Source organism: Thamnophis sirtalis, unplaced genomic scaffold (genome assembly GCF_051295495.1).
Source record: "Thamnophis sirtalis isolate CommonGarterSnake01/CBP01778 unplaced genomic scaffold, rThaSir2_p1.2 scaffold_15, whole genome shotgun sequence".
Classification (NCBI taxonomy): Eukaryota; Metazoa; Chordata; class Lepidosauria; order Squamata; family Natricidae; genus Thamnophis; species Thamnophis sirtalis.
The window spans coordinates 39,156,369-39,181,581 of NW_028261395.1; the positions used below are offsets into that span (position 1 = coordinate 39,156,369).

Consider the following 25,213-nt stretch of genomic DNA (forward strand, 5'->3'; position numbering starts at 1 on the left):
GTGTTTCCTGAACGTAAAGGGACGTCCAAAATTGACCCTGTATTGCTTTCTCCATTCTGGTGAAATTTTTGCCTTCCTGGTGATTCCTACAGTTCCATGATGTCCTCTGTCAGAGTTTGTTGCCTACATTCAAATCCAGAAGCACACACAGATAACTGATACAGCTGGATTCATTAACTTCTTTATATACATAAGAATAGATGAATAAATGAACTATACCAACAGATGATTCTTCCAAGTAAACACAAGGCAGGAGAGTTACAGGCAAACACAAACAGTTAGTTTCATTTCAGCAGACAAGCCCAGACAGACTGCTAGTTTACTTCTCAGAGCAGCAGACTGCTTTCTTCTTAAGTTTCTGTTTCAATTCTCTGCACAGACTCAGATCTGTTTAAGCTCCTATTGGCTGACTTAGTTGCTATGCCTATTCATTGGCTGACCTTGTTCCCATGTCCATGTTATGAATATTTTAACATCTTCTTCCTTGGAGAAAGCCACCTCACGATGGGGGTGAAGGAGGCAGGAGGCAGGTCAGCTCTCCCTCCTCATTATCGACTTGGCCTTCTCTTCCCTGCAGGGTAGACAACAATCACTTGCTTCTTTTGATGATCCACGTCTTTCGCGAGAACGAGGAGCAGCTCTTCCGGGTAGGTTTGATTGCCCAGAAGGAAGCCCCTTGTGAGCTGTTGTGGCCCGCCAGCAGCTAGCTGAGCTGGCAGCAGATTCAGACAGTGAGGAGGTTGGGGAGGAACATGGGCCACTCCTGGAGTCTGGGGAGGGCTCTGATGATCAGCTGCCTTCAGCTGCCTTCAGAATCAGACATCAATGAGGCAGAAGAACAGCTGGAGCCTGTTCCCAGTATGTGCATGCACAGAGTTGCCAGACTAAAGGAACAGCTAAAGAACGGGTCGACTTAGGAGTAAGGCCACAGGTGGACGATGAATGGCCCCTCCCAGAGGAAATAAAAGGAACAAAAGGGAAGTGGAGTTTGCAGGAGACCATTAGTTCACTTAATTGGTTTGTGACTCTCCAAGACTCCTTGACAAGTTCTGCAGCAATCGGCCTGGCAGCTCTCCAAGCCAGATAAGGTCTGTGACTGTAAATCCTCCCTTGAAAGAGTTTGCTGGATGTGAATGATCAGAATCCACAGCAAATTACTAAAAGGGGTTTTTGCCGGGACAAGGAGTTTGCTTCAGGCTCTCAGGAAGCCTGGGTCAGAACATGAGTGTGTTTCCCGCTCTCCCCTGCCCCTAACTCCTTGGGTGGGTGGGGGCAGAGGCTTCAGAAGGGAGCCGGACCTCTTCAGATCTAAGGAGAAGCTGTTCTCATATCTCTGCTGCGGGGTCAGTAACAGAGGTCTCTCTCCCCCCGAACAGATGATCCGGATGAGCACAGGGCACATGGAAGGGACCCTCCAGCTCCTTTACCTGCTCCTGACTGACTGTTACATGTACCTCATCCGAAAAGGTAACCCCCTGTGAAAGTGCTATCGGTTGCCACCTGCCTCTAAGCACCGCCTTGAGCTTCGCTCATTGGTGGGATTCAAATTTTTTTACTACCATTTCTGTGGGCGTGGCTTGGAGTATGTGGCTTTGTAGGTATGGCAGGGGAAGGATAGTGTAAAAATCCCTATTCCCTCCCCACTCCAAGGGAAGCATACTGCAAAATACCCATTCCCTCCCAACTCCAGGGACAGGATACTGCAAAATCTCCATTCTCTCCCAACTCCAGGGGAATGTTACTGCAAAATCTCCATTCCATCCCCACTCCAGGGGAAGGATACTGCAAAATCCCCATTCCCTCCCCACTCCAGGGGAAGGATACTGCAAAATATCCATTCCCTCCCCACTCCAGGGAAGGATACTGCAAAATCCCCATTCCCTCCCCACTCCAGGGGAAGGATACTGCAAAATATCCATTCCCTCCCCACTCCAGGGAAGGATACTGCAAAATCCCCATTCCCTCCCCACTCCAGGGGAAGGATACTGCAAAATATCCATTCCCTCCCCACTCCAGGGAAGGATACTGCAAAATCTCCATTCCATCCCCACTCCAGGGGAAGGATACTGCAAAATATCCATTCCCTCCCCACTCCGGGGAAGGATACTGCAAAATCTCCATTCCCTCCCCACTCCAGGGTAAGGATACTGAAACATCCCCATTCCCTCCCCACTCCAGGGGAAGGATACTGCAAAATCTCCATTCCCTCGCCACTCCAGGGGAAGGATACTGCAAAATCTCCATTCCCTCCCAACTCTAGGGGAAGGATAGTGCAAAATCCCCATTCCCTCCTGATCAGCTGGTCCTGATAAATACTCTTGGTGCAAGCACTGGCTGTGTGGATGACTCTGCGCCCTGTTTCTCTCATCCCCAGGAGCTGCCGAGAAGCCTTACATGGTGGAGGAGGCTGTGTCCTATAATGAGCTGGACTACATCTCTGTGAGTTGCTGAGGGTTGCTTGGGGCTCTGCCTCTTCCCGGGACAAGACCAGTAGTCGGAGGGAGGGGCCGTCTCGCCCCAATCTTGCAGGGGCTGAAAGTTCCCCTCCCAGAGGCCAAGGGGTTAAGGGTTCCTTCCAAATGGGCTTTTGCTTAAAATAGAAGGAAAACTAAAAAGAAAATAAGATTAAAGGTTCAGATGCGGGTAAGAGATAAGGGAAAGTAGAGTGAAAGAATATATTTATGAATATATTTCAATTAATGTGTATTAATATTAGAATTAGATGGGTTGGACAATTAGGTTAGCAGTGTGATAGATTTCAGGATAATATCATAATATAAATACCATATTTTTCAGAGTATAAGACGCCCCTTTCCCCAAAAAAAATCTGGGTGCGTCTTATACATTGAATGCAGCATTTTTGGCCTCCCGAAACCCCACCTGCTTTGCAAAAATGGACGCCCGGAGGGTTTGGGAGGCCTGAAAGTGCTCCTGGGGGTTGGGGAGGGCAAACACGAGTGAAAATGGGCCCGTTTTTCACAAAAACAGGTGTTTTTGCCTTCCCCATTCCCCAGAAGCACTTTGCAGGCCGCCCAAACTCTCTGCATGCCCCATTTCCCCCCCCCCAAAACCCTGGGGGCCAGGGAGGACAAACATTATTTTTTAAATTTACCTTTTCAAAATCTTGGTGCGTCTTATACTCTGGTGCGTCTTACAGTCCGAAAAATATGGTTATGAAGAATTGAAAATTGAATGATTGTACTATTAATTATATATAAAAATATGAATAACAGTGAAATGTTAGAATTAAACAATGGGCAATTAGGTAAATGTATAAATGATTGTGATTGGTACTAAAAATGTAGAGGGAGATATTGAATAATAAAGGATGAAATTTTGATTTAATTAAGGATACATGAGTAACAAAAGAGGTGAAAACATGTCTTTGAATATTATAGTGATATGAAAGGGAGGGAAATGTTAATAGGGATAAAAATAGAGGGGAAAAATAGCAAAAGATAGAAAGAAGGTTAAGAAAGGGTGATAATTAAAATGTGTAAGTAATATGAAATAATGGAAATGAAATGTAATAATTATGAGTAATAAGATTAAGTTTATATGTATTGGAATGTAGAATACCCAGATAACATACCATTCATGCATTGATATGTATAAAAAATTAAAATTTGATTGAAAAAATAAAACCAAATGGGTCTTTGTTTTCCTGGCAGGTGGGTCTGGATCAGCAAACAGTGACTTTGGTCTGCACCAACCGCCGGAAGCAGTTCCTGCTGGACACGGCGGACGCTACCCTAACTGAGTAAGGGCTAGGCGGGCCGCATCTCCCCCGGTAACAACTGCTGGGATGGTGAGGGATGCCGACTAGTATGCTGCGGTGATGCAGTGGTTAGAGTGCAGTCCTGCAGGCTACTTCTGCTGCCTGCCGGCTGCCAGCAATTTAGCAATTCAGATCTCACCAGGCTCCAGGTTGACTCAGCCTTCTGTCCTTCCGAGGTGGGTCAAATGAGGACCCAGATTGTTTGGGGAAAGAGGCTGACTTTGTCAGCGGCCTAGAGAGGGCTGTAAAAGCTCTGTGAAGCGGTATATAAGTCCAAGTGCTATTATTACTAGTGCTGTATAAGAGCCATGATGGCGCAGTGGTTAGAATGCAGTATTGCAGGCTGACTCTGCCAACTGCTAGCAGTTTGATTCTGACCGCCTCAAGGTTGACTCAGCCTTCCGTCCTTCTGAGATGGGTAAAATGAGGACCCAGATTGTTGGGGGCAAGAGGCTGACTCTGTAAACTGCTTAGAGAGGGCTGTAAAAGCTCTGTGAAGCGGTATATAAGTCTTAAGTGCTATTGCTATTTATTTAGAAAAATTTATATTGCCACCTGCTTGCACGTGGTGATTCAAGGCGGCTTACAAGGATATAAAAACACCATATAAAAGAAATAAAAAGGACAATAATAAAATAATAACACCCCAACCCAACCACAAATAGTTTTGTTCTTTGTAGGGTAGAATAATTTTCATAAATGGGTATCTCCCCTCCCCCTCAATGTGGTCACTTCGTCTCTTTTAGTAAACCCTGTTGTTCTGAACGAGGCTTCCAAAGATCACGAACCCAACTCCTCATCCTGATAAAAGCCTTTTATTTAGGTTAAAGGGAATTCCTCTCCAGCAAAGTCCCGGCCAACAGTCTTTAAAGAGATTTCACAACTACAAACCTTGATCAGGCCTGGAGAGCTGCCAGTCCGATATCTTCCAAACACCACGCTGTAGCAGCAATTACTTAGCAAGAAGTCAGGAATAGATCTTCACCCTAATGAATTGAACTAAATGTCTCCTGCAAAGTTCCCTTCCTCTTTTGCTCCTCTTTTATACCTGATTGGAGGGGCCATTCACCATCCACTTGTGCCTTTACTCCCGAGTCAGCCCTTCTTCCTTAGCTGTTCCCTTCTCCTGGCAGCTCTGCACATGCGAACATTGGGAACAGGCTCCAGCTGTTCTTCTGCCCCACTGATCTCTGACTCTGAAGGCGGCTGATATCTGTTAGATGGCCCTGGCCCCGGCCCCCTCTCTGCCTCCGACACAGAGCCCTCATCAGAGCCTTCCCCAGACTCCAGGACTGGCCCATGTTCCTCCCCAACCTCCACACTGTCTGAGTCTGCCACCAGCTTTGTTGACCACTGGTGGGCCAAAGCACCTGTGTTCAATCCAGCCCCCCTCCTTCGGTGGTCGGGCACAGGGCCCCTAATTCCCCTCTCCTTGCAGATTCTTCCTGACCTGTCTGAAGTCCGCCATGATCAAAGGCTGCCGCGAGCCGCCATACCCCAGCATCCTGACCGACGCCACCATGGAGAAACTGGCGCTGGCCAAATTTGTGGCTCAGGAATCCAAGCAGGAGGTGCGTATTCCTCCTGCTCTTCCTCCAGAGGTGGTATTCAGCAGGTTCTGGCCAGTTCTGGAGAACCAGTAGCAGGAATTTTGAGTAGTTTGGAGAACCGGCAAATACCACCTGTGATTGGCTCTGCCCCCATCTATTCTCTGCCTCCCGAGTCCTAGCTGATCTGGAGGAAATGGGGATTTGCAGCATCCTTCCCCTGGAATGGGGATTTTGCAGAATCCTTCCCCTGGTGTGGGGAGGGAATGGGGATTTTACAGTATCCTTTCCCTGGAATGGGGAGGGAATGGAGGTTTTACAGTATCCTTCCCCTGGTGTGGGGAGGAAATGAAGATTTTGCAATATCCTTCCCCTGCCATTGCCCACCAGGCCACGCCCACAGAACCGGTAGTAAAAAAAATTGAATCCCACCACTTCCTTCTTCCCTTCCAAGCGCAGAGGAGTTCCATGTGCTGTAGCCACCCCAGGCAGCCTTCCCTCTGAGAGATGCACCAGCCCTGTCTCCATTTGGGAAGTGTGGGGGGGGGCGGGGGGAAGCCAGGCCAGGGATTTGGGGCAGGGGCTCCTTTGGTGGCTCAGAGCCTGGCTAAGCGGCTGGTTTGCCTTTGGTAGATCTCGGAAGTGGTGGTCCACTTCTATGGCCTTGTTCACTGGGAAGACCCCACGGATGAGAATCCCGGCCCACCTTTGTCTCACTACCTGTCCACCGAAAACTGCATCGTCAAGGAAGGTGTGCTAAATTACAAAGCAGGAACCAATTACCTGGGCAAGGAAGTCTGGAAGCCCTGCTTTGTTGTGCTCAGGTGAGGAGGAGATGGACGGGGCCGGAAGGAAGGTTGGCTTACACTCGGGTTCCTTTTTTTAAAAAATTGTTATTGTGAATTGTTATTGAAGACATTCTTAACAAAGTAAAAACCGTAAGAGCAAGTATAATAAATTGTTGTTGTTAGTTGCAAAGTCGTGTCTGACCCATCGCAACCCCATGGACAACATTCCTCCAGGCCTTCCTGTCCTCTACCATCCTCTGAAGTCCATTGAAGCTCACGCCGACTGCTTGAGTGTCTCCATCCAGTCACCTCCTTCTCTGCCATCCCCTTCTTTTGCCCTCCATCGTTCCCAGCATGAGGCTCTTCTCCAGGGAGTCCTTCTTCCTTCTCATCAGATGGCCAAAGCCTTTGAGTTTCCTCTTCAGGATCTGGCCTTCTAAAGAGCAGTCAGGGTTGAGCTCCTCTAGGACTGACCGGTTGGATCGCCTTGCAGTCCAAGGGACTCAATGCAGGAGTCTTCTTCTCCAGCACCAGAGTTCAAAGGCCTCCAATCTTTGGCGCTCGGCCTTTCTTATGGTCCAACCTTCACAGCCATCCATTGCAACTGGGAAAACCACAACCTTGGCTAGATGGACTTTTGTTGGCAGGGTGATGTTTCTGCTTTCTAGTAGGCTGTCTAGATTTGCCATCGCTTTTCTCCCCAAGAGCAAGCGTCTTTTAATTTCATGGCTGCAGTCCCCCATCTGCGGTGATACAATAAACAGAAATGTCAACTAGCAAAGAAGAAATAGAAAAGATAACCCTGCCTCGGAGTTTTGTTTTCTGTGGATATGTTACTTGGAACTCTGACAGCCACGTTAATGCCATAATGAGCCTCATTCCAACTATCTGGTCCCTTCTCAGTTTATAGAATTTGATCACTTGATGCAAAGATTGCAGAAGTTCGTCCTTGAAAAGTTTATAGAAAGAGACTAGTAAACTAGCAAAGCTTTCCTGATTTTGACCTTTTTTATAGCTTTACCAAAGGGTTAGTGGCACAGTGGCTCAGTAGCTAAGACACTGAGCTTGTTGATCAGAAAGGTCGGCAGTTTGGCGGTTCGAAACCATAACGGAGTGAGCTCCTGTTACTTGTCTCAGTTTCTGCCAACAAGCAGTTCGAAAGCACGTTAAAAATGCAAGTTGAAAAATCGGGACCACCTTTGGTGGGAAGGGAACAGCGCTCTGTGCACCTTTAGGGTTGAGTCATGCCGGCCACATGACCACGGAGACGTCTTCGGACAGCGCAGTATTTGGGTTTGGCTAATCTAAAGAAAAGAAGGATTAGGGGTGACATGATAGCAGTATTCTAGTTTTTGAGGGGCTGCCACAAAGATGAGGGGGGGTCAAATTATTCTCCAAAGCACCAGAGGGCAGGACAAGGAACAACGGATGGAAATTAAACAAAGAGAGAAGCACCCTGGAACTAAGGAGAAACTTTCAACCAGTGAGGAGAATTCACCAGTGGAACAGAAGTCACCCCCAGAAGTTGTGGGGGCTCCTTCACTGGAGGTTTTGAAGAAGAGACCAGACAGTCAGTGAGATGATATAGGGTCTCCTGCTTGAGCAGGGGGCTGGACTATAAAACCTCCAAGGTCCCTTCTAAATTTGATTGTGTTCTACTCTACTATCACCTCCAGTATGTCTTGTGTGTTTTTGACTTTGCTGTTCTACTGTATGAAAAGTCTCCTCATAAAAGTTGTAGTTGAATCCCAAACCATCCTTACATCTGTACCTTTGTCACGTAATGTTTCTGGAGTGATACCCTTTTCTGTCAGTTGCTCTAACGAACGACTTCTTTCGCCTTGGTTTGCAGCGTTTCTGATGGTCATCATCTTTTAAACGTGTAACCCCAGAGTTACTTTGTACTCTGGTTCTTGGTGACACCATAAGGGGCCCCATCCCGTCCTCTTAAGAGAAGAGAGGGAGCATTTAATTTGCATAATGGTATGCTAATTAAAGGTTCCCCAGGTTTGAACTGGGAGGGGCCTTTTCCCAGCAGCTGTTTCTGTCTTCCCTCTGCAGTAACGGCATCTTGTACCAGTACCCAGACCGGACGGATGTCACTCCGCTGCTCTCTGTGAATATGGGGTGAGTCCCAGATGAGGCAGCCTCCCAGCCCCCCCCCCCCAACTCTGGCTCCTCTGTCTCATTTGCCGCGAACTCTCTTCCTTGCAGGGGGGAGCAGTGTGGCGGTTGCCGAAGATCGAACGCGACAGATCGGCCCCACTCCTTCCAGGTCATTTTGACCGAGCGCCCTTCCCTGGAGCTGAGCGCAGAAAACGAAGAGGAGATGGCCGACTGGATGCAGTACTTATGCCAGGCGGTCTCCCAAGGGGTAAGGTCATCCTTGGGATTGGGGCCACGGGGAGAGGTGAGGTCCCTGGGGCTCCTGGGCTGCCCGGTGACTGGACGGGAGCAGGGCCCTCTCGCCCTCAGGAGTCCAAAGGTGGCTTGGCTCTGCTTCCCACCCAGGTCATCCCACAGGGCATGGCCCCTGCACCCTGCGTCCCCTGCTGCCTGGTGGTGACGGAGCAGAAACTGTTCACCTGCCACGAGGACTGCCAGACCAGCTTCTTCCGCTCATTGGCCACTGCTGAGCTGGCGGACGTGGCTTCTGTCTCCACCGAGCCCGGTCGGGAATATTGCCTCCTGGTAAGTCTTCAAGAGGAGGAGGAGGAGGCAGTATATTCCTTGTGCTCTTGGAGTGTTCTAACCGAGGCTTCCCAAGAGCATGAATCAAACTCCTGGTCCGACAAAACCCCTTTTATTAATTTCCTGTGAATTCTGCTCATTCACACCCAGCAAAGTCTTTCAAGAGAGGATTTACAGTCACAAACCTTATCTGGCTTGGAGAGCTGCCAAGCCGATATCTGCAAAACTTGGCCAGGAATCTCGTAGAGTCACGAACCAATTAGGCAAACTAATGGTCTCCTGCAAACTCCACTCTCCTTTTGCTTCTCTTTTATTTCCTCTGGGAGGGGCCATTCACCGTCCACCTTTGGCCTTAACTCCCAAGTCGACCCCTGTTCTTTAGCTGTTCCCTTCCCCTGGCAACTCTGCGCATGCACACACTGGGAACATGCTCCAGCTGTGCTTCTGCCTCACTGAAATCTGACTCTGAAGGCAGCTGATAAGTGGCACATGGCTCTGGCCCCCTCTCCACCTCCTACATAGAGCCCTCGTCAGTGCCTTCCCCAGACTGGCCCATCTTCCTCCCCAATCTCCTCACCGTGAATCTGCTGACACTGGCGGGCCACAACACTTGGGAATTTGCCAGACCTGGGGCTCATCTGCTGCAGTTTGTCAAGTGAAGCTCTTGGCCCTCTTGCGTCAGGAAGCCCAGGGTCTCACATACCCTTCCTCTCCTTACCCCTTTAGGAGTTTGCCCAGGAGCAGAAGCAGTATGTGCCCCCGTGGGTCCTCTATTTCAGCTGCCCTGCCGAACTGGAGCGGTTCCTGCTGGCACTGGACGCTGTGTGGAAGAGCACCTACCAGGTTGGCTGGTCATGCGGCGGGCGGCCTTGGTTCTGTACATGGGGGGGGCTTCCAGGCGGCAGGTGGGCAGCCCCATCTTCCCCCTCACGGCTCCTTTTGCCCCCGCTGTGTCTGCAGGTGGACCTTCTGCACAAGCCCCTCGAGGACAGCTCCATCCGGAAGAAATGCGAGGATGCGCTGAGCCTGATCCACAGCATGTGGCAGCGCAGCGACAGCCTGTGTCGCGGCCGGGCTTCCCGGGACCCCTGGTGTTAGCCTCCCGGGAGGCGAAGAACATCCTGATCCCACCAGGCGGACGCATGGAAGGGCGCACGAGGGTGGGGAGGACCTGAGGCAGGAGGGGTGCGGGCCTCACTTGCTTTGGACACTCCACGAGCCCAGCTCCAAGCCCAGGAGGGGGCTCTGTTTGCTACCGCTGCTATTGACTCCGTCTCGCACACCGGTTGGGCTGACGGGTTACAGGACGCTTTTGTGCCAAGGGTGGGCTGTCCGTGCCGCATCTCAGTAGGGATTCTGGGTAGAAGAGGGAGCGGGAAGAAGGATTTTTGGGGCCACTCCAGGGTAGGACGGGGTCCAGGAGATGGGAGGGATAGCCATGAAGAATGGTGAGCTTAGGGTGCCAGTGGGGAGGGGCTTCTGCACAAGGTGGCGCCATTAGGCTGGCAGCTGTCCGTCTTTTAGATGCCAGAGCCCAGACTGCATCATCCTCCCCCCGCATGTGTTACTTTTGTCCAAGGCTGGCAGCAAGTCTTGGGCCACTTCCTGGTCCCGGTTTGCCCTTCGCAGCTTCTATGCTACTGTCATGGCCGCCTTCCTTGCCCACCCCACCCCTACTGAACTAGGAAGGAGCCGCCAGGGCTCCCCCACACCCGCCTCTCGTCTCGCCCTGCTCCGTGGCAGCAGAGCCACTGGTGGGGGGAATTGGGCAACAGGCCTGGGTGTGGGGGGGACAGTGTCTCCCACCACTTGGAGCTGAGGGTCCTGCTGGGGGAATGTGGGGGGGGCAATAGCTCACAGGGCTTTCTGCACACAAACTACCCGCCCAACTTTTGGGGGTCTGGGTTCAAGTTGCAGTTTAATCCTTCCAACAGTCGGGCTAGGAGTAGTTGTAGTTGCCTTGGGTTTTTTTTTTTAGTTTTTTTTTTTTAAAGCTTTTCTTATTTTTTAGACTCTTTAATTTTAACGAATGAAACGAGAGACCTGCTAATGTACTGTGTGTGTTTCCCGCAGGGGCCTCTTCCAAGGAGAGGCCCCTGTGGCACTGTGGGTCCGGATACCCGTGGGCCGGCCCTTCTAATAAAGGCAACTTGGCGATACACAGCACTGCGCGCCTGCCTGCTCAGCCGCCTCCCCTTTGCCACCCTGAGGCTTCCTCCGGGGCCCGAGGCCTTCCGTCGGCTCGTCCTGCTTGCCACCGAGCACTAGAGATAGGTAGGAGCATCTCCAGGAGGGTCACTAGAAGCGACTTCCAAAGACCAACATTTTTTGGCCTCTTGCTCTCAGAACTCTCAGTTCCTCAGATCCGCTTCCTACAGCCATGCCCTGCAGGGGTGCCCGCCTGAGACCCTGGCCCAGAGCCAATGTCCGAGATCTTCAGGGTTGACTCAGCCTTCCATCCTTCTGAGGTGGGTAAAACGAGGACCCAGATTGTTGAGGGCAAGAGGCTGACTCTCTAAAACCGCGTAAAGAGGGCTGTTAAACACTGAAGTGGTATATTTTCTTCCTTCCATCCATCCATCCATCCATCCTTGTGCCCAGTGGTTAGAATGCAGTATTGCAGGCTAACTCTGCCCAATGCCAGGAGTTAGATCCCACCTGGCTCAAGGTTGACTCAGCCTTCCGTCCTTCCGAGGTGGGTAAAATGAGGACCCAGATTGTTGGGGGCAAGAAGCTGATTCTGTCAACCACTTAGAGAGGGCCGTAAAGCACTGCGAAACTGTATATAAGTCTAGGAGCTAGTGCTATCTTCCTTCCTTCATCCATATATCAATATGCAGTATTGCAGGCTAACTCTGCCCACTGCCAGGAGTTTGATCCTGACCGGCTTAAGGTTGACTCAGCCTTCCATCCTTCCAAGGTGGGTAAAATGAGGACCCAGATTATTGGGGGCAAGAGGCTAACTATAAACCTCTTAGGGCCGTAAAGCACTGTGAAGTGGTATATAAGTCTAAGTGCTATTGCTATCTTCCTTCCTTCCCTCCAAGCGGTTAGAATGCAGCTTTGCTGGCTAACTCTGCCCACTGCCAACAGTTTGAATCCCACTACGCTCCAAGGTTGACTCAGCCTTCCCTCCTTCCGAGGTGGGTAAAATGAGGAGCCAGATTGTTGGGGGCAAGAGGCTGACTCTCTAAACCGCTTAGAGAGGGCTGTAAATCAACTGTGAAGCGGTATATAAGTCTAGGGGCCAGTGCTATCTTCGGTTATGATGCTGACGAGGCACCCGCCAAACCCCTGGCGCAGCGCCAGCTGCAGAAAGTCAATTTCCACAAGATCCCACAAGTTTCTCTTCATTGGGTGAGGGCCTGTGGCCCACAAACACAAAGGTGGGAGGGAATCTCTGTGGCTCTTCTGGGCTTGGAAAGGGGGCTGCCTCTCCTGCTTGGGGAGGATCGGGGGGGCTGAGCCCTGTCATGTGGCCTCCCCCCGCCCCTTCGTGATGCCCCCACAGGACGCCTTGCCCTTCTCCTGGCACATCCTTCCTGCTGGAGCCACAGACCCAGAACTCCGGCTGTGCTTTTTGAACCCTGGAGCTGCTGCTCGGCCAGGATTGGCTGCCAAGTGCTCAAGATATATAGAGCCGAGGTGGCGCAGTGGTTAAATGCAGCACTGCAGGCTACTTCAGCTGACTGCTAGTTCTGCAGTTCGGCTGTTCAAATCTCACCGGCTCAGAGTTGACTCAGCCTTCCATCCTTCCAAGGTGGGTGAAATGAGGACCCAGATTGTTGTTGGGGGCAATATGCTGACTCTGTAAACCGCTTAGAGAGGGCTGAAAGCCCTATGAAGCGGTATATAAATCTAATTGCTATTGCTAAGACCTATGTGCCAGCAGCAGAGGCTGTGGTTGTCGAAGCCAGAAGCTTGGGGAAAGCCCCTTGTACCCCCCCCTACAGTAACCTTACCCCTTCCCCCAGGATTACCGTATTTTTTGGACTATTTAGTCCCACTGGAGTATAAGACGCACCAAGATTTTGAAGAGGCAATTTAAAAAAAAAAAAGGTTTTTGCACACTGCATGCCTCCCAAACCCTCTGCAGGCCTTGCTTTTTGTGAAAATACTTTCGGTGTATTCGTTTTTGCCCTCCCCATCCCCTGAAAGCCTCCTAAAGGCTATGCACGTCTATTTTTGTGAAAGGGGGGGGGGGTGTTTCAAGAGGCCAAAAATGCTGTATTCAGTGTATTAGACGCAGCCAGATTTTCACCCTCTTTCTTTTGGTGGAAAAAGGTAGCTTGTTTCCCCCTCCTGCCCTGCGAGGGCTCAGTTCTTGGTTCAGCAGAACCTCCTGCCCGAGGAATGTGCGTTTTGAGAGCCCTGTCTGCCCAACAGAATGGCTGCACTTTGGGTAGGAGTACCGTCCTGTCACTCATCTGGGCTGGGAGAGGAGTGGGTGAGCAAAGGTGAGGCTGCTGGCAGAATCAGCCTCTTCCCTGGGCCAGGAGGGGAGGGGTGGAGCTGACAGGTTTGGCATCCAGCTCCGGAGGGAGGAGGCTGTGTGGAGGCGGGGAGGAGGGCTGGCCCTTGGCACAGTGGGTGCATCCAGTCGCGGCTGACCTTTCTCCTACATGCAGCCACCTGCCTCCCTCCCCTGCCCAGCCCACTGCTGGAGCAACAAATAAAGGCCCTCTCTGAACTGGTTTCACCCAGAGGAAGACGCAGCTCAGGCTAAAGCAAAGAGCCAGGGCTGCCAATGCTGGGCAGGGCTCAACGCAGCTCGGGCTGGCTGTTGAGGGCATCGATGCCAGCCGCCCGGTGCCTGTGGGAAGAAAGGGGCCCCCTCACCTCCTGTCAGGGCTGCCACTGCAAGGGTACTGCTGGAGCCGCATGTGGCTCTTTTCATCCCTCTGCTGCGGCTCCCTGCTGCCAGTTGCCTCCACAATTGATAGGGCTTTTGGTTAGGACAGGTAGAGGGAAAAGGATGCCGTGCTAGGAGGAAACTCTATGGTGGAGGGAACCAGACTTCTGGTCGGCTCCAGAATTGAAAGGGGGGCTTCCAGTTAGGACCTTTGTGGCTCATTTGAGTGTTTAAGGTTGCCGACCCTGTCCCAGGGAAAGAGTCTGGTCCTTTCACCATTTTGTCTGTTAAGGACGCAGCTTCCTCGGCAAGGAATCTTTTTCCCAGCCAAGATCTTTACGTGGCCTCTGCTGACAGGACAGGGATCAGCCTGATCCCATCGGATGCCATTTTCCTAGTCATTTCTAGGGTTAGGGTTCGCCCTGCGGTAGAGGGGAGTTTCCTGCAGGCTAGAAAAGTTCCTCCTGTTTTGTTGCCCCCCCCCCAAACACACGGCCTGGCCCGAGGAAGGGCCGCTGGGCTGAGCTGCTTGTCTTCTGTCGCTTTGCAGAGCATCTCCGGGGCCTTTGAGGCCATCTATAAGCGGCAGGGGCTGCTGGGTCTGTGGCGCGGTGTGAGCGGAGCAGTGCCTCGCGTCACGGTGGGCTCCTCGGTATAGCTGGCCACCTTTGCCTCTGCCAGGGAGTGGGTGGCAAGGCAGCAGGTGAGCAGGCTCAATGTGCGCATGTGTGTGTGCGTGCCCTGAACGGGGTGGGTCTTTGCCCAGCATCCGACTCAATTGCGGGAGCTCCCCTTTGGCCTTTCCCAGCCACCCTGCTTCCCAGGGCCCATTCCCAAGCGTCCGTATTGGCCTGCGGACCACCTGGATTGGCCCTTCCCCAGACGCTTTCTCTGGCTTTTCGCTTCCCAGTGGTTCAAGGAAGGCAGCTGGTTGGTGGCCCTTGCCGGGGGAATGATCAGCAGCGTGGCAGTGGCCGTGGCCATGACTCCCTTTGATGTGGTCAGCACACGGCTCTACAACCAGCCGGTGGATGAAAGGGGCATGGTGAGACTCGCCGCGGAGGAAGCCGTTTGGGCTGGAGGCGTTGGGTGGGGGGAACGTTACTCCGTCAACCAGTCCTGTCCTCTTCTTCCCCCCCCCCCCCCCGTTGCAGGGCAAGCATTACCGCGGCTTCTTCGACTGCGTCGTGCGGGTCTCGGGGAAGGAAGGCGTCCTGGCTCTGTATAAAGGCTTCGGCCCCGCTTACCTCCGCCTGGGACCTCACACCGTTCTCAGCCTTCTCTTCTGGGATGAGTTGAGGAGGTTCACCTACTGGCAGCAAGGTACCTGAAGACCCCAAGCTGCTCGGGACCCTCCAGCCCCAGAGAGAGCCGGACTGAGGAGAAGGGATGGGAGAGCAAACCTCCTTTTCCCAGCTGGAGCACCAGGAGGTTCGTCTGCTGCAGGTGTGTCCAGTGACGGCGGCCAGAGAAAGAAGGACACCGCAGAACCCGTTACAACCTTCAAGGAACGTTGAAGCTTCAACCACCGTCCATTTTGGGAGCGGGGGCGGTCCCAAATTCACACCACCTGAGAAAGGACTGTTCCAAGCAGACTGGATTTTACTCTTCCCCCCAGGATTCGTTACACACACACACACACACACACACACACACACACACACACACACACACACACACTTGACTTACACTCCAGGCTCAAAATCAGAGGTTGAGGATTGGTGAGCGCCTCTCCCTCTTCAAGAGTCCGCAGTGGCTGCACTTGGGCTGAAGACTCTGGTTTTTCCCACAGAAGAGGGAGATTAGGTAAAGCAAGAAAGGAAGAAGAGAGAGAGGGAGAAAGGAGGGAAAGAGAGAAAAAAGTAAGAGAGAAAGGAGAGAGAAAAAGAGAAGACAGAGAAAGAGGAGAGAAAGAAAAAAGCGAAGAGAGAAAGAAAAAAGGACAGAAAGAAGAAAGGAGCGAGAAAGAAAAGAAAAATAGAGGAGAGAAAAAGAAAGACAAAGAGAAAAAAGGAGAGAAAAAGAAGAAAGGAAAAAAGAAAGAAAAAGAAAGAAAAAGAGAGGGGAGAGAAAGTGAGAAAAGGGAAAGTGGATTCTGAGAGATGAGGAGGGGAAAGTAAGTCTGCAGAGGGACCCTGCTTTGGAAATGCTGAACTCCTTTGCTGGAGTGGCAGTGGGGGGGGGGGCTAGGACGGAGACAGGCCCAGAGTTTGGGGAGAGGGCCCATTGCCTCTTCTGACTTTGGGGAGCCAAGACAAGGGATGAAGGGGGGACAGCACAGGAGGGCCCAGTTGCAACCATTCCTGGGGTTGGGTAGTGTCCAGGTGTCGGTCCCAACACGGTCGTCTCCAGCAAGAGCAGGGGAGGCCACACTGGCCAAAGTCTGGCCATCAACGGCGCCTCCTGCAGGAAGGAAAAGGGCGTTGGGCTTCTCCCCCTCCTCCCCCGGGATTTATGGGTTGTTCATTGGAAGCATCTTTTTTCCCCCCTCGCCTTGTTGGTCGGGCAAAGTTTAGTTGGCAAAATTAGCCGTGTTTGGTTTTAAAGCCACGGGAAACGGCTGAGGCGGCAGGTCCAAGGGCCCAAGTTCAGAGATGCGAGAAGGTGTGGCTGAGAATAATTGCTGTCCCGAACCAGATGACCCTGGATCTCCTCTAGGACTCCCCAACCTTGCCCCACCTGGCCTGGCACTGCAAGATTGAGGCAAAGAATCAGCTACGGGCGCACCCCCCGTTTCTGTTGTAAAAATAATAGTAATAATAAAGGCTCCATTTCACAAATGAGAGAGAGAGAGAGCAGCCCTTGTGTGGACTGTGCACTGCCAGCCACTCTGGATCCTCATACACCAAAAGGAGGCCAGCATAAGTAGCCAAGGGATGGGTGGTGGTGGGATTCAAATAATTTAACAACCGGTTCTCTGCCCTAATGGGTAGGCGGGGTCAGCAGTCAGGTGACTGGAAGGGCATGGCCAACTCACGTCAATGGGCACTTCGTCGAGCTGTTACAATGTAATAAGGGTTAACCGAAGAGGCGGTTTCTGTAAGCAGGGCAACAAAGATTAGGCTGGAAACAACACCAGAATGTTTCCTTCCTGCTTTCCCTACAGGATTAGCCCTGAAAAGTGGGGAAAAAATAATAGATTTCTTCCAACAACCGGTTCTCCGAACTGCTTAGAAAGTTAACAACCGGTTCTCCCAAATAGGTTTGAACTGGCTGAATCCCTTCATTGGGTGGGTGGGTGGGTGGGTGGGAGACAGTGAACTTGTGAGAGGCAAAGCTTCCTGCTTTGTGTGCCGATTACTCATGCTGGGCCAGTCCAGTGTTGGGTTCCTACCACTTTTTGTCAAACGGGTAATAATTTGGTGGCCTAGATTGCTGGAACCAGCAGCGACCCAGGCCTGCCACACCCCCGCACTGGTTCTCATCCTAACGGCGCTGCCATCTTATTTTTTTGCTTCTGCGCATGAGCAGAGCAATTTTTATTGCATTAAGGGTGAAGCGCGCACAGACAAAAGTGTGTACACATTGAACTGGCGGTAATGCCGACAGAACTCATACCTGGGCCAGGCCCTCAGCAGGGCAGAGTCGCCTTCCATCTGGGGGTGATCCTGGCCGGAGGGACGGCTCTTCTGGTTGAGATAGGGGGGAGGCACTGAGGAAGGATGGATTTGGGAGCTTGCCCAGGGAAATGGAAGAGCCTGCACTCTGGCAGTGGCTCCGATGCTGCAGTGGAGGGAGGCCCGGCTCCACGTGACTCCCCCTGGCAGAAGGGCTTGGCCTGGCCTGAAGTCAGCGGCGGGCAGCTCTCCGGTCCTCCAGGTGAGGAAGGAAGCCAAACGGAGCAGTGCTTGCTCTCCAAGGCATCTCTTTAAGGGGCGTTTCATGAATACTGGGACAGAAGGCGGCTGTGGACCTTCAGACTGAGGGCGCGAGTGTCCCGGCCTTTAGCGCTTTGTGGTCTTCTGAGCAATGGACACCCGTGTTCGCACACCTTTGATTGCTTAATACATTTGTAGGGACGCGGTGGCTCAGGGGCTAAGACGCTGAGCTTGTCAATCAAAAAGGCCAGCAGTTCAGCATTCAAATCCCGAGCGCCACGTAACAGAGGGAGCTCCCGTGACTTGTCCCAGCTTCTGCCAAGCTAGCCGTTCGAAAGCACGCAAAAATGCAAGTAGAAAAAATAGGAACCACCTTTGGTGGGAAGGGAACAGTGCTCCGTGCACCTTCAGCGTTGAGTCATGCCGGCCTTGTGACCACGGAGACGTCTTTGGACAGCGTTGGCTCTTCGGCTTTGAAACGGAGATGAGCACCACCCCCTAGAGTCGGGAATGACTAGCATATATATGCGAGGGGAACCTTCACCTTTGCCTTAATATGTCTGATTCAGTGGATCCCCTAAGCTGCAAAAATGGGTGGTTTTGTTGTTTGAGTGGATCCTCTAAAGCTGGGGATAGCAATAGCAGTTAGACTTATATACCGCTTCATAGGGCTTTCAGCCCTCTCTAAGCGGTTTACAGAGTCAGCATATTGCCCCCACAGTCTGGGTCCTCATTTCACCCACCTCGGAAGGATGGAAGTCTGAGTCAATCTTGAGCCAGTGAGATTTGAACCGCCGAACTGCAGATAGCAGTCAGCTGAAATGGCCTGCAGTCCTGCACCCTAACCACTACGCCACCTCGGCTCTCAGATGCCTTCCTTCCCCCCACCCCCCCCCACCCCTTGCCTGTGCAGGAGCCCCTGCCTGGTTCCCCACAGCTCCTGCCTCAGGCTGGAAGAATTTGAGCAAAGCTCCTGAGGTCCGTGGCCCCATCATCCCCAGCCCATAGAGCGGAGCCTTGGAACGGCGGAGGTGCCTTCCGCGTGCTGCTCCTAGGAGGGCCTCCTCCCTTTTTCCATGGCAGAAAAAGGCTGAGCCAGCCTGCCCACTGTCATCGTCCCCCCTCCTCCCCCCCGTCCCCAGTTTATTTGCTCACTCTGGGCTCAAGGTCCTTTCTGTGCCGACACTCGGGAGGCTGTTGAGAGGAACCTGGGCGCAGCACGAGACACAATGCTCTCTTGGGTGCAGGGCTTCCTCCCGCTGGCCTGGACCTACAGCCTTGTGGACTCCCTCCTGCAGGGTGAGCTCTCTCTCCCCCCCACACACACACCTTCCCTCCCTCTCCCCACAGCCCCTCCCTCCTGGCTGACCTCTGCTTCCCTGCAGGGCTGGTGGGGGCCTGTGCCGTCTGCATCCTGGGCAGCCTGATGAGGATTTACCTCTACATCCAGTGCTTGAAGTGAGTGCCTGCTGAGGGGGTCCCTGGGGTGGGGAAAAGGAAGGAAGCCCACCTTCTCCAACTTGGTGCAGCCCTCCACCACCCTGGGTGGGCACCTCCCATGGCTGGCCCTTGCCTGGGTCAACCAGGAGGCCGTGCAGGGGTAGGACACTGGTCTGGTTGCCCTGTAGACCAGTGGTCACCGACTTGTGGTCCGTGGACCACTGGTGGTCTGCGAGAAAATGTTGGTGGTCCGCAGAAAAATTATTTACATTTTTTATATTGCACTAAATCAGGGGTCCTCAAACTACGGCCCCTGGGACGGATACGTGCAATGAACGCTTGTGTTGCTGCAGAGAGTCTCCCCCTTCGGGGTCTTTTTGTGGGGGGCAGAGGGGGGCAGAAATTCCAACTTGGGATCTCCTTCAGCCTCCTGGTGGGGGGCTTTGGGCGAAGGCTGGAGGGAAGAGCCGCTGGTGGCGAAGACCCGGAGGGCCTCGTTCCAGTGGGACTGCATCATGGCCTGGAACTGGCTGACCATCTCAGCCCACTGAGCCTCAAGGCGCCAGTCCCTGGCCTTGCAATCCCGCAGGTCTACCCTCTGCTTGGGAAGCCTATGCTCCTAGTCCTCAGTGAGGTGCTTCTCCTGAGCCTCCTTCTGGGCCAGATCCAATTTGAACTGAGCTGTTTTGCCAACTCTTTCTCCTGGTGGCTGCTTAGCTCCAGCAGCTGTTTCCTGTTGGGGCCCTATGGAGCCCGGGTGGGCAGGTGAGGAGGGGCTGGGAGGGGAGGGGTGAGTAGAGGCTGGTGAGGTGCCCCTTGACATGAGTGACACCGAGTTGGCCACACCCACCCAGTCACATGACCACCTAGCCACACCCACCCAGCTGGTCATTAGGCAGATCATATTAGTGGTCCATGGAATTTAAAAGTATGAATCGAGTGGTCCCTGAGGTCTCAAACGTTGGGGACCTCCGCCGTAGACCCATCTGGCTTTTCATCCTCTCCAGTGACCCCGACCGGCAGAAGGAGAAGGAGGCTCTCCGGCAGCAGCGGCCCTTCCTGGACCGGCTCCATCTCATGGTGCTGACGGCCATCTTCACCATGGTGGGGCACCGGGTGGCTGCCTTGATCGTCCTGGAGTTCTCCCTTCGGGCAGTGTCCACCATCCTCTCCCTCAACAAGGTTGCCATCTCCTTCCTGCTTCTGCATCGGGGGCTGGGGGGGGGCGGGGAGAAGTGGGCAGAATCCCAGACGCAGGTTAGAATGTTGTGCAATGACGGCTTAAGAGCTATTTGATAGGCACCAAATTCCTGCCTAAGCAGGGGGTTGGACTAGAAGGCCTCCAAGGTCCCTTCCAACTCTGTTTTTCTATTCTATTCTATTCATTCTATTCTATTCCTTATTCTAGTCTATTCATTCTATTCTATTATTTATTCTAGTCTATTCTTTATTCTATTCTATTCATTTTATTCTATTCTATTCATTATTGTATTCTTCACTCATATTCTATTCCATTCTATTCCATTCTATTCCATTCTATTCCATTCTATTCCATTCTATTCCATTCTATTCCTTATTCTATTCCTAACTCCTATTCTATTCTATTTTATACTATTCCGTTCCATTCTATTCATTATTCTATTTTATTCATTATTCTATTCCTAACTCCTATTCTATTCTATTTATTAATCTATTCTATTCTATTCCATTCTATTCTATTCCTTATTCCATTCTATTCCTAACTTCTATTCTATTCTATTCCTCATTCTATTCCTAAATCATATTCTATTCTATTCCATTCCATTCTATTGCATTCTATTCTACTCATTATTCTATTCTATTCATTAATCTATTCTATTCCATTCCATTCTATTCTATTTCTTATTCTATTCTATTCCTAACTCATATTCTATTCTATTCTATTCTATTCTATTTTTTCTATTCTATTCTATTCTATTCCTTATTCTATTCTATTCCTTATTCTATTCTATTCCTTATTCTATTCTATTCCTTATTCTATTCCACACAAACTGAGGCTTCATCAGCCACACTCCTCATAGAGCCCTTGGATTTCTCCCCATTTAGTGGGCCCCAAAGTCCCCCTGTGGAGGGAGGGGCCTGGATGCGGATGGAGCTTGCTCAGGGTGGTGGCTGAACAGACATGAGTTCTACCAGGGCCTCAACACTGGCACTGTGTTATTTTAAGCAGCCTTTTTACCGTGGCAGCGCAGTGGTTAGAGTGGAGTAGTGCAGGCTCCTTCTGCTGACTGCCGGCTGCCTGGAATTTGACAATTCAAATCTCACCAGACTCCAAGATTGACTCAGCCTCCCATCCTTCTGAGGTGGGTCAAATGAGGACCCAGATTGTTGGAGGCAAGAGGCTGACTCTGTAAACTGCTTAGAGAGGGCTGTAAAAGAACTGTGAAGTGGTATATAAGTCTTAAGTGCTATTCCTATTAAGAGCCATGGGGTCACAGTGGTTAGAAGGCAGCATTGCAGGTTAATTCTGCCGACTGCCGACAGTTCGATCAACTGGCTCAAGTTTGACTCAGCCTTCCATCCTTCCAAGGTGGGTAAAATGAGGACCCAGATTGTTGGGGGCAAGAGGCTGACTCTGTAAACTGCTTAGAGAGGGCTGTAAAGCACTGTAAAGTGGTATATATGTAAGTCTAAGGCCTAAGTAGGAAGGAAGGAAGGAAGGAAGGAAGGAAGGAAGGAAGGAAGGAAGGAAGGAAGGAAGGAAGGAAGGAAGGACGGACCGTGGTGGTGCACTGGTTAGAACAGTGGTAGTCAACCTGGTCCCTACCGCCCACTAGTGGGCATTCCAGCTTTCATGGTGGGCAGTAGGGGTTTGCTGTAACTCTGCTTTATAAATTTTATAAAGTAAATTTACTTCCCTACTTTATAAATCACCATTATTGTGGAACCGGTGGGCGGTTAGAAAATTGTACTACTAACAGAGATACAAAAGTGGGTGGTAGGTATAAAAAGGTTGACTACCCCTGGGTTAGAGTGCAGTACTATAGGCTAATATGAGCCGAGGTGGCGCAGTGGTTAAATGCAGCACTGCAGGCTACTGCTAGATCAGCAGTTCAGCTGTTCAAATCTCACCGCCTCAGGGTTGACTCAGCCTTCCATCCTTCCGAGGTGGGTAAAATGAGGACCCAGATTGTTGGGGGCAATATGCTGACTCTCTGTAAACCGCTTAGAGAGGGCTGAAAGCCCTATGAAGCGGTATATAAGTCTACTGCTATTGCTATTGCTATTGCTAATTCTGTTGACTGCCCACTGCCTGCAATTTGGCTTAGAGGGGGCTGTAAAGCACTGTAAAGTGGTATATAAGTCTAAGGCCTAAGTGGGAAGGAAGGAAGGAAGGAAGGAAGGGCCATGGTGGTGCAGTGGTTAGAGTGCAGTACTGCAGGCTACTTCTGCTGACTGCCGACTGCCTGCAATTTGACAATTCAAATCTCACCAAGCTCAAGGTTGACTCAGCCTTCCGTCCTTCCGAGGTGGGTCAAATGAGGACCCAGATGATTGGGGGGCAAAAGGCTGACTCTGTAAACCACTTAGAGAGGGCTGTAAAGCGCTGTAAAGCGGTATATAAGTCTAAGTGCTATTGCTATTTTATTGTGTCTGCTGCCCAGAGTTCTTGGCAGGCGGATGGCTAAGTAGGCATCCGGATAACAAAGAGGCCTCCTGCTTCTTGTTCCCAAGGGGGCCCTCAGCAGCCAGCTCTATCTGCTCTGCCAATACTCGCTGGGCTGCGGCGTCTCCTGCAGCCTCGGCTATCTGCAGGAAGGCGCCCCCCATCGCACCTGGAACCTCCTCCTGGCTGTCGGGCTGGCCGCGCTGCTGACCCACTACACCTGGCGCCTGGCCTGGCACGTCTCCACGATGTACGAGCTGCACTGCAAGGAACGCTACTGTGGAGGGTGCCTCTTCCTCCTTGCCACGTGGCACGGCATCCCCCGGCTGCTCTGCAATGCTCTCCGGGTGACCTTTGGGGTGGCCGACTTGGCGGCGGTGGCTCTGATCAACCGGGACTTCCTCTCGACCTCCGAGGCCATCCGGTTCTGGACGCCGCTGACCATCTGCTACACACTTCTGGTCATCTACATGCAGGGTGAGTGGTGTCTGAGTTTTGCGAACGCCGGCCCTGGCAGGGAGGGTGCCTGCAGACCCCTGTCTCGCTTGCCCTTCCCCTCCCTGGAGTGTTGGGGATCCTTCCTGAGCAGCAGATAGAAGGTGGCATCCGGCTCCTCCAGCTGAGACGCTTCCTTCCGTCCGCTTGGCCAACAGAGGAGCAGCACCACAACCCCAACCAGCAGATGGCTTTTCAGACTGCCTTTGTCCGGATGGGTGGTCTTCTGGTCTTGCTGATGACGGTGGGCCAGTGGAGGGACATCATGAACATCCTCATCTCGCTGGTGGGGGAGATCTGGTGCCTGACCCGGAGCGGAACCATGCTGGAGGTGTGCAGAAAGCAGGTGAGAGGAGAAGGAGGAAGGGGAGAAGGGAAGGAGGAAGAGGAAAAGAGGAGTAGTAAGGGGAAGAGGGGGGGAGAAGGAGGGAAGAGGAAGAGGAGAAGACAGAAAGAGGAGGGGAGGAGGAAGAGGGAGAGGAGAAGAAAGGAGGAGGAGGAGAAGAGGAGGGAAGGGGGAAGAGGGAGAGGGAGAGGAGGGGAAGGAAGCAGAGGAGGGAAAGGAGGAGGGGAAGGAGGAAGAGGAGGAGGCCAGACCGCAGACAGAAGGAGCCCTCCCTCTCATCTGCATCTCTGCTGACCTCTGGGAAGTTCCCTTTAAATGGAGCTCAGGCCTGTCTTCACCAGCTGAGCAAGAGGGGGTGGTTTTGCTCCCCCCCACCCAGTGCTCAAAGTCTGGAGGTCCTGACTGACAGATGTAAGCAAGAGGACTCCCTGTGCGGTGAGTCCGGGTGCTGTTGGAGAGAAGCTGCCCCTTCCATGTATTTTCCATCGCTTTCCGTTTCAGGATGAGAGTCCCTCTGCAGCAACATCCGGTCCTCCTCAAAGTCAGCGCCAAAAGCGCCCCTCCAGATCTGTGGCAGCAGCGCCAGAGGCCAAATCCTGAAAAAGAAGGGCCTAGAGACCGCGGACCAGGCAGCCCATGGACACAGCTCCTTCTGGGCTCTCCAGCGTTGGTGTCAAATGGGTTCGTGGGTTCCCTCTCGGGCACAGTGGCACCACTGCCCCTTCAGCAATTCCCACTCTGGTCTGCCTTCCTGGGACAGCAGAGAGGCCAAAATGGGCTGGGTCGGCAACCTTAAACTCAAAGAGCCACAAAGGTCCTAACCGGAAGCCCCCTGTTCAATTCTGGAGCTGACCGGAAGTCCAGTTCCCCCCACCATAGAGTCTCCTCCTAGTGCGGCGTCCTTTTTCCTCTACCTCTCCTAACCAAGAGTCCTATCAATTGTGGAGCCAACTGGCGACAGGGAGCCACAGTAGAGGGATGAAAGAGCCACATGCGGCTCCAGAGCCGCAGGTTCTGAACCCTGAACTAATGGAAAGTGCCAGAGAGTTGCCTCCCCTTGAGATTTTGCAGGTCAGATGGGCCCAGGGCCCCCTTTGTGGGGGGTGTGGGGGGTAGAAGCTGCCACTTGCTTTGGGAGGCAGTTGTGCCTTTGTGCGTTTAGTTCCAGCATCACATCCTCTCCCGCCCCCTCCACCCCCAGGAACTGGCAGACGGTCCTTCACCCTTGCCTTTCAGTGGCCTTGTGTTTCAGGAGGATGCAGTCACGGTTGATGATACACAGGGATGGGTTGCTGCTGGCATTACTGCCGGTTCGGCGCACAAATTTGTTTCTAGCAACGTTAGAAAAGGAAAACAAAAAAATTATATTTTTGCAATGAAGATTGTTCTGCGCCTGTGCAAAACCGAAAATCAAGATGGCACCGACGTCAATAGAACTGGTATGCGGGGTGTGGCAGGCCAAGTTACTACCTACTCATCCGAACCGGGCCGAACCGGTAGGAACCCACCTCTGATCATACACATGCGGGAAGTAAATAAAAAAGACCACAAGAGAAATGGGATTTATTTATTTTTTTCTCGCTAGTGTTGGTTTCCACACCAGTTTCTACTCTCCTGATACAACTGGCCCCTCTTCAGGCACTGTGAGTTTTGCGGAGACTCTTTGCAGGGAGCTTACTGCACCTACACACACACACACACACACGGGTGGGTGCAAGGTCTCTTCCCCTGTGGGAGTTCGGGCTGGAGCGTCTGCCCACACCAGAGGTCTGAAACAGCTTCTCCCCACATAGCCCCCCTCGATGAGAAAAC

The 25,213-nt window shown here is 52.2% G+C and overlaps 3 protein-coding genes across 6 annotated transcripts in view; all 3 read left to right on the plus strand.

Moving 5' to 3' along the window:
- Window positions 1-10,970, plus strand: part of PLEKHM2 (pleckstrin homology and RUN domain containing M2) — a 32,475-nt gene extending 21,505 nt beyond the window's left edge. For all 4 annotated transcript variants that reach the window (XM_087702623.1, XM_087702620.1, XM_087702621.1 and 1 more), the window contains 11 exons: window positions 578-647; window positions 1,377-1,467; window positions 2,375-2,439; window positions 3,672-3,760; window positions 5,217-5,349; window positions 5,959-6,149; window positions 8,175-8,240; window positions 8,328-8,487; window positions 8,625-8,804; window positions 9,531-9,647; window positions 9,765-10,970. In XM_087702623.1, the coding sequence (XP_087558749.1) occupies window positions 578-647; window positions 1,377-1,467; window positions 2,375-2,439; window positions 3,672-3,760; window positions 5,217-5,349; window positions 5,959-6,149; window positions 8,175-8,240; window positions 8,328-8,487; window positions 8,625-8,804; window positions 9,531-9,647; window positions 9,765-9,902 (1,300 nt within the window). In that variant the 3' untranslated portion in view covers window positions 9,903-10,970. The remainder of the gene's footprint in view (window positions 1-577; window positions 648-1,376; window positions 1,468-2,374; window positions 2,440-3,671; window positions 3,761-5,216; window positions 5,350-5,958; window positions 6,150-8,174; window positions 8,241-8,327; window positions 8,488-8,624; window positions 8,805-9,530; window positions 9,648-9,764) is intronic.
- On the plus strand, window positions 10,243-15,283 carry SLC25A34 (solute carrier family 25 member 34). The gene is given in 4 exon segments (XM_087702438.1): window positions 10,243-10,252; window positions 14,163-14,359; window positions 14,567-14,701; window positions 14,811-15,283. Coding segments are annotated over 4 exon segments (519 nt in total). The 3' UTR covers window positions 14,988-15,283.
- A 3,360-nt stretch (window positions 15,284-18,643) lies between these two features.
- Window positions 18,644-24,399, plus strand: TMEM82 (transmembrane protein 82). The gene is made up of 6 exons (XM_087701806.1): window positions 18,644-18,773; window positions 18,860-18,932; window positions 19,922-20,096; window positions 22,629-23,037; window positions 23,214-23,401; window positions 23,903-24,399. Exons 1-6 carry the CDS (start codon window positions 18,704-18,706, stop codon window positions 23,999-24,001), a joined length of 1,014 nt encoding a protein of 337 aa, XP_087557932.1. The 5' UTR covers window positions 18,644-18,703; the 3' UTR covers window positions 24,002-24,399.
- The last annotated feature ends 814 nt before the right edge of the window (window positions 24,400-25,213 follow it).

Coding starts and splice junctions, on each gene's coding strand:
- TMEM82 (XM_087701806.1), top strand. CDS start 18,704: ATGCTCTCTTGGGTGCAGGGCTTCCTCCCGCTGGCCTGGACCTACAGC. Junction 18,933..19,921: donor CTCTACATCCAGTGCTTGAA/GTGAGTGCCTGC, acceptor CATCCTCTCCAG/TGACCCCGACCGGCAGAAGG. Junction 23,402..23,902: donor TGGAGGTGTGCAGAAAGCAG/GTGAGAGGAGAA, acceptor TTTCCGTTTCAG/GATGAGAGTCCCTCTGCAGC.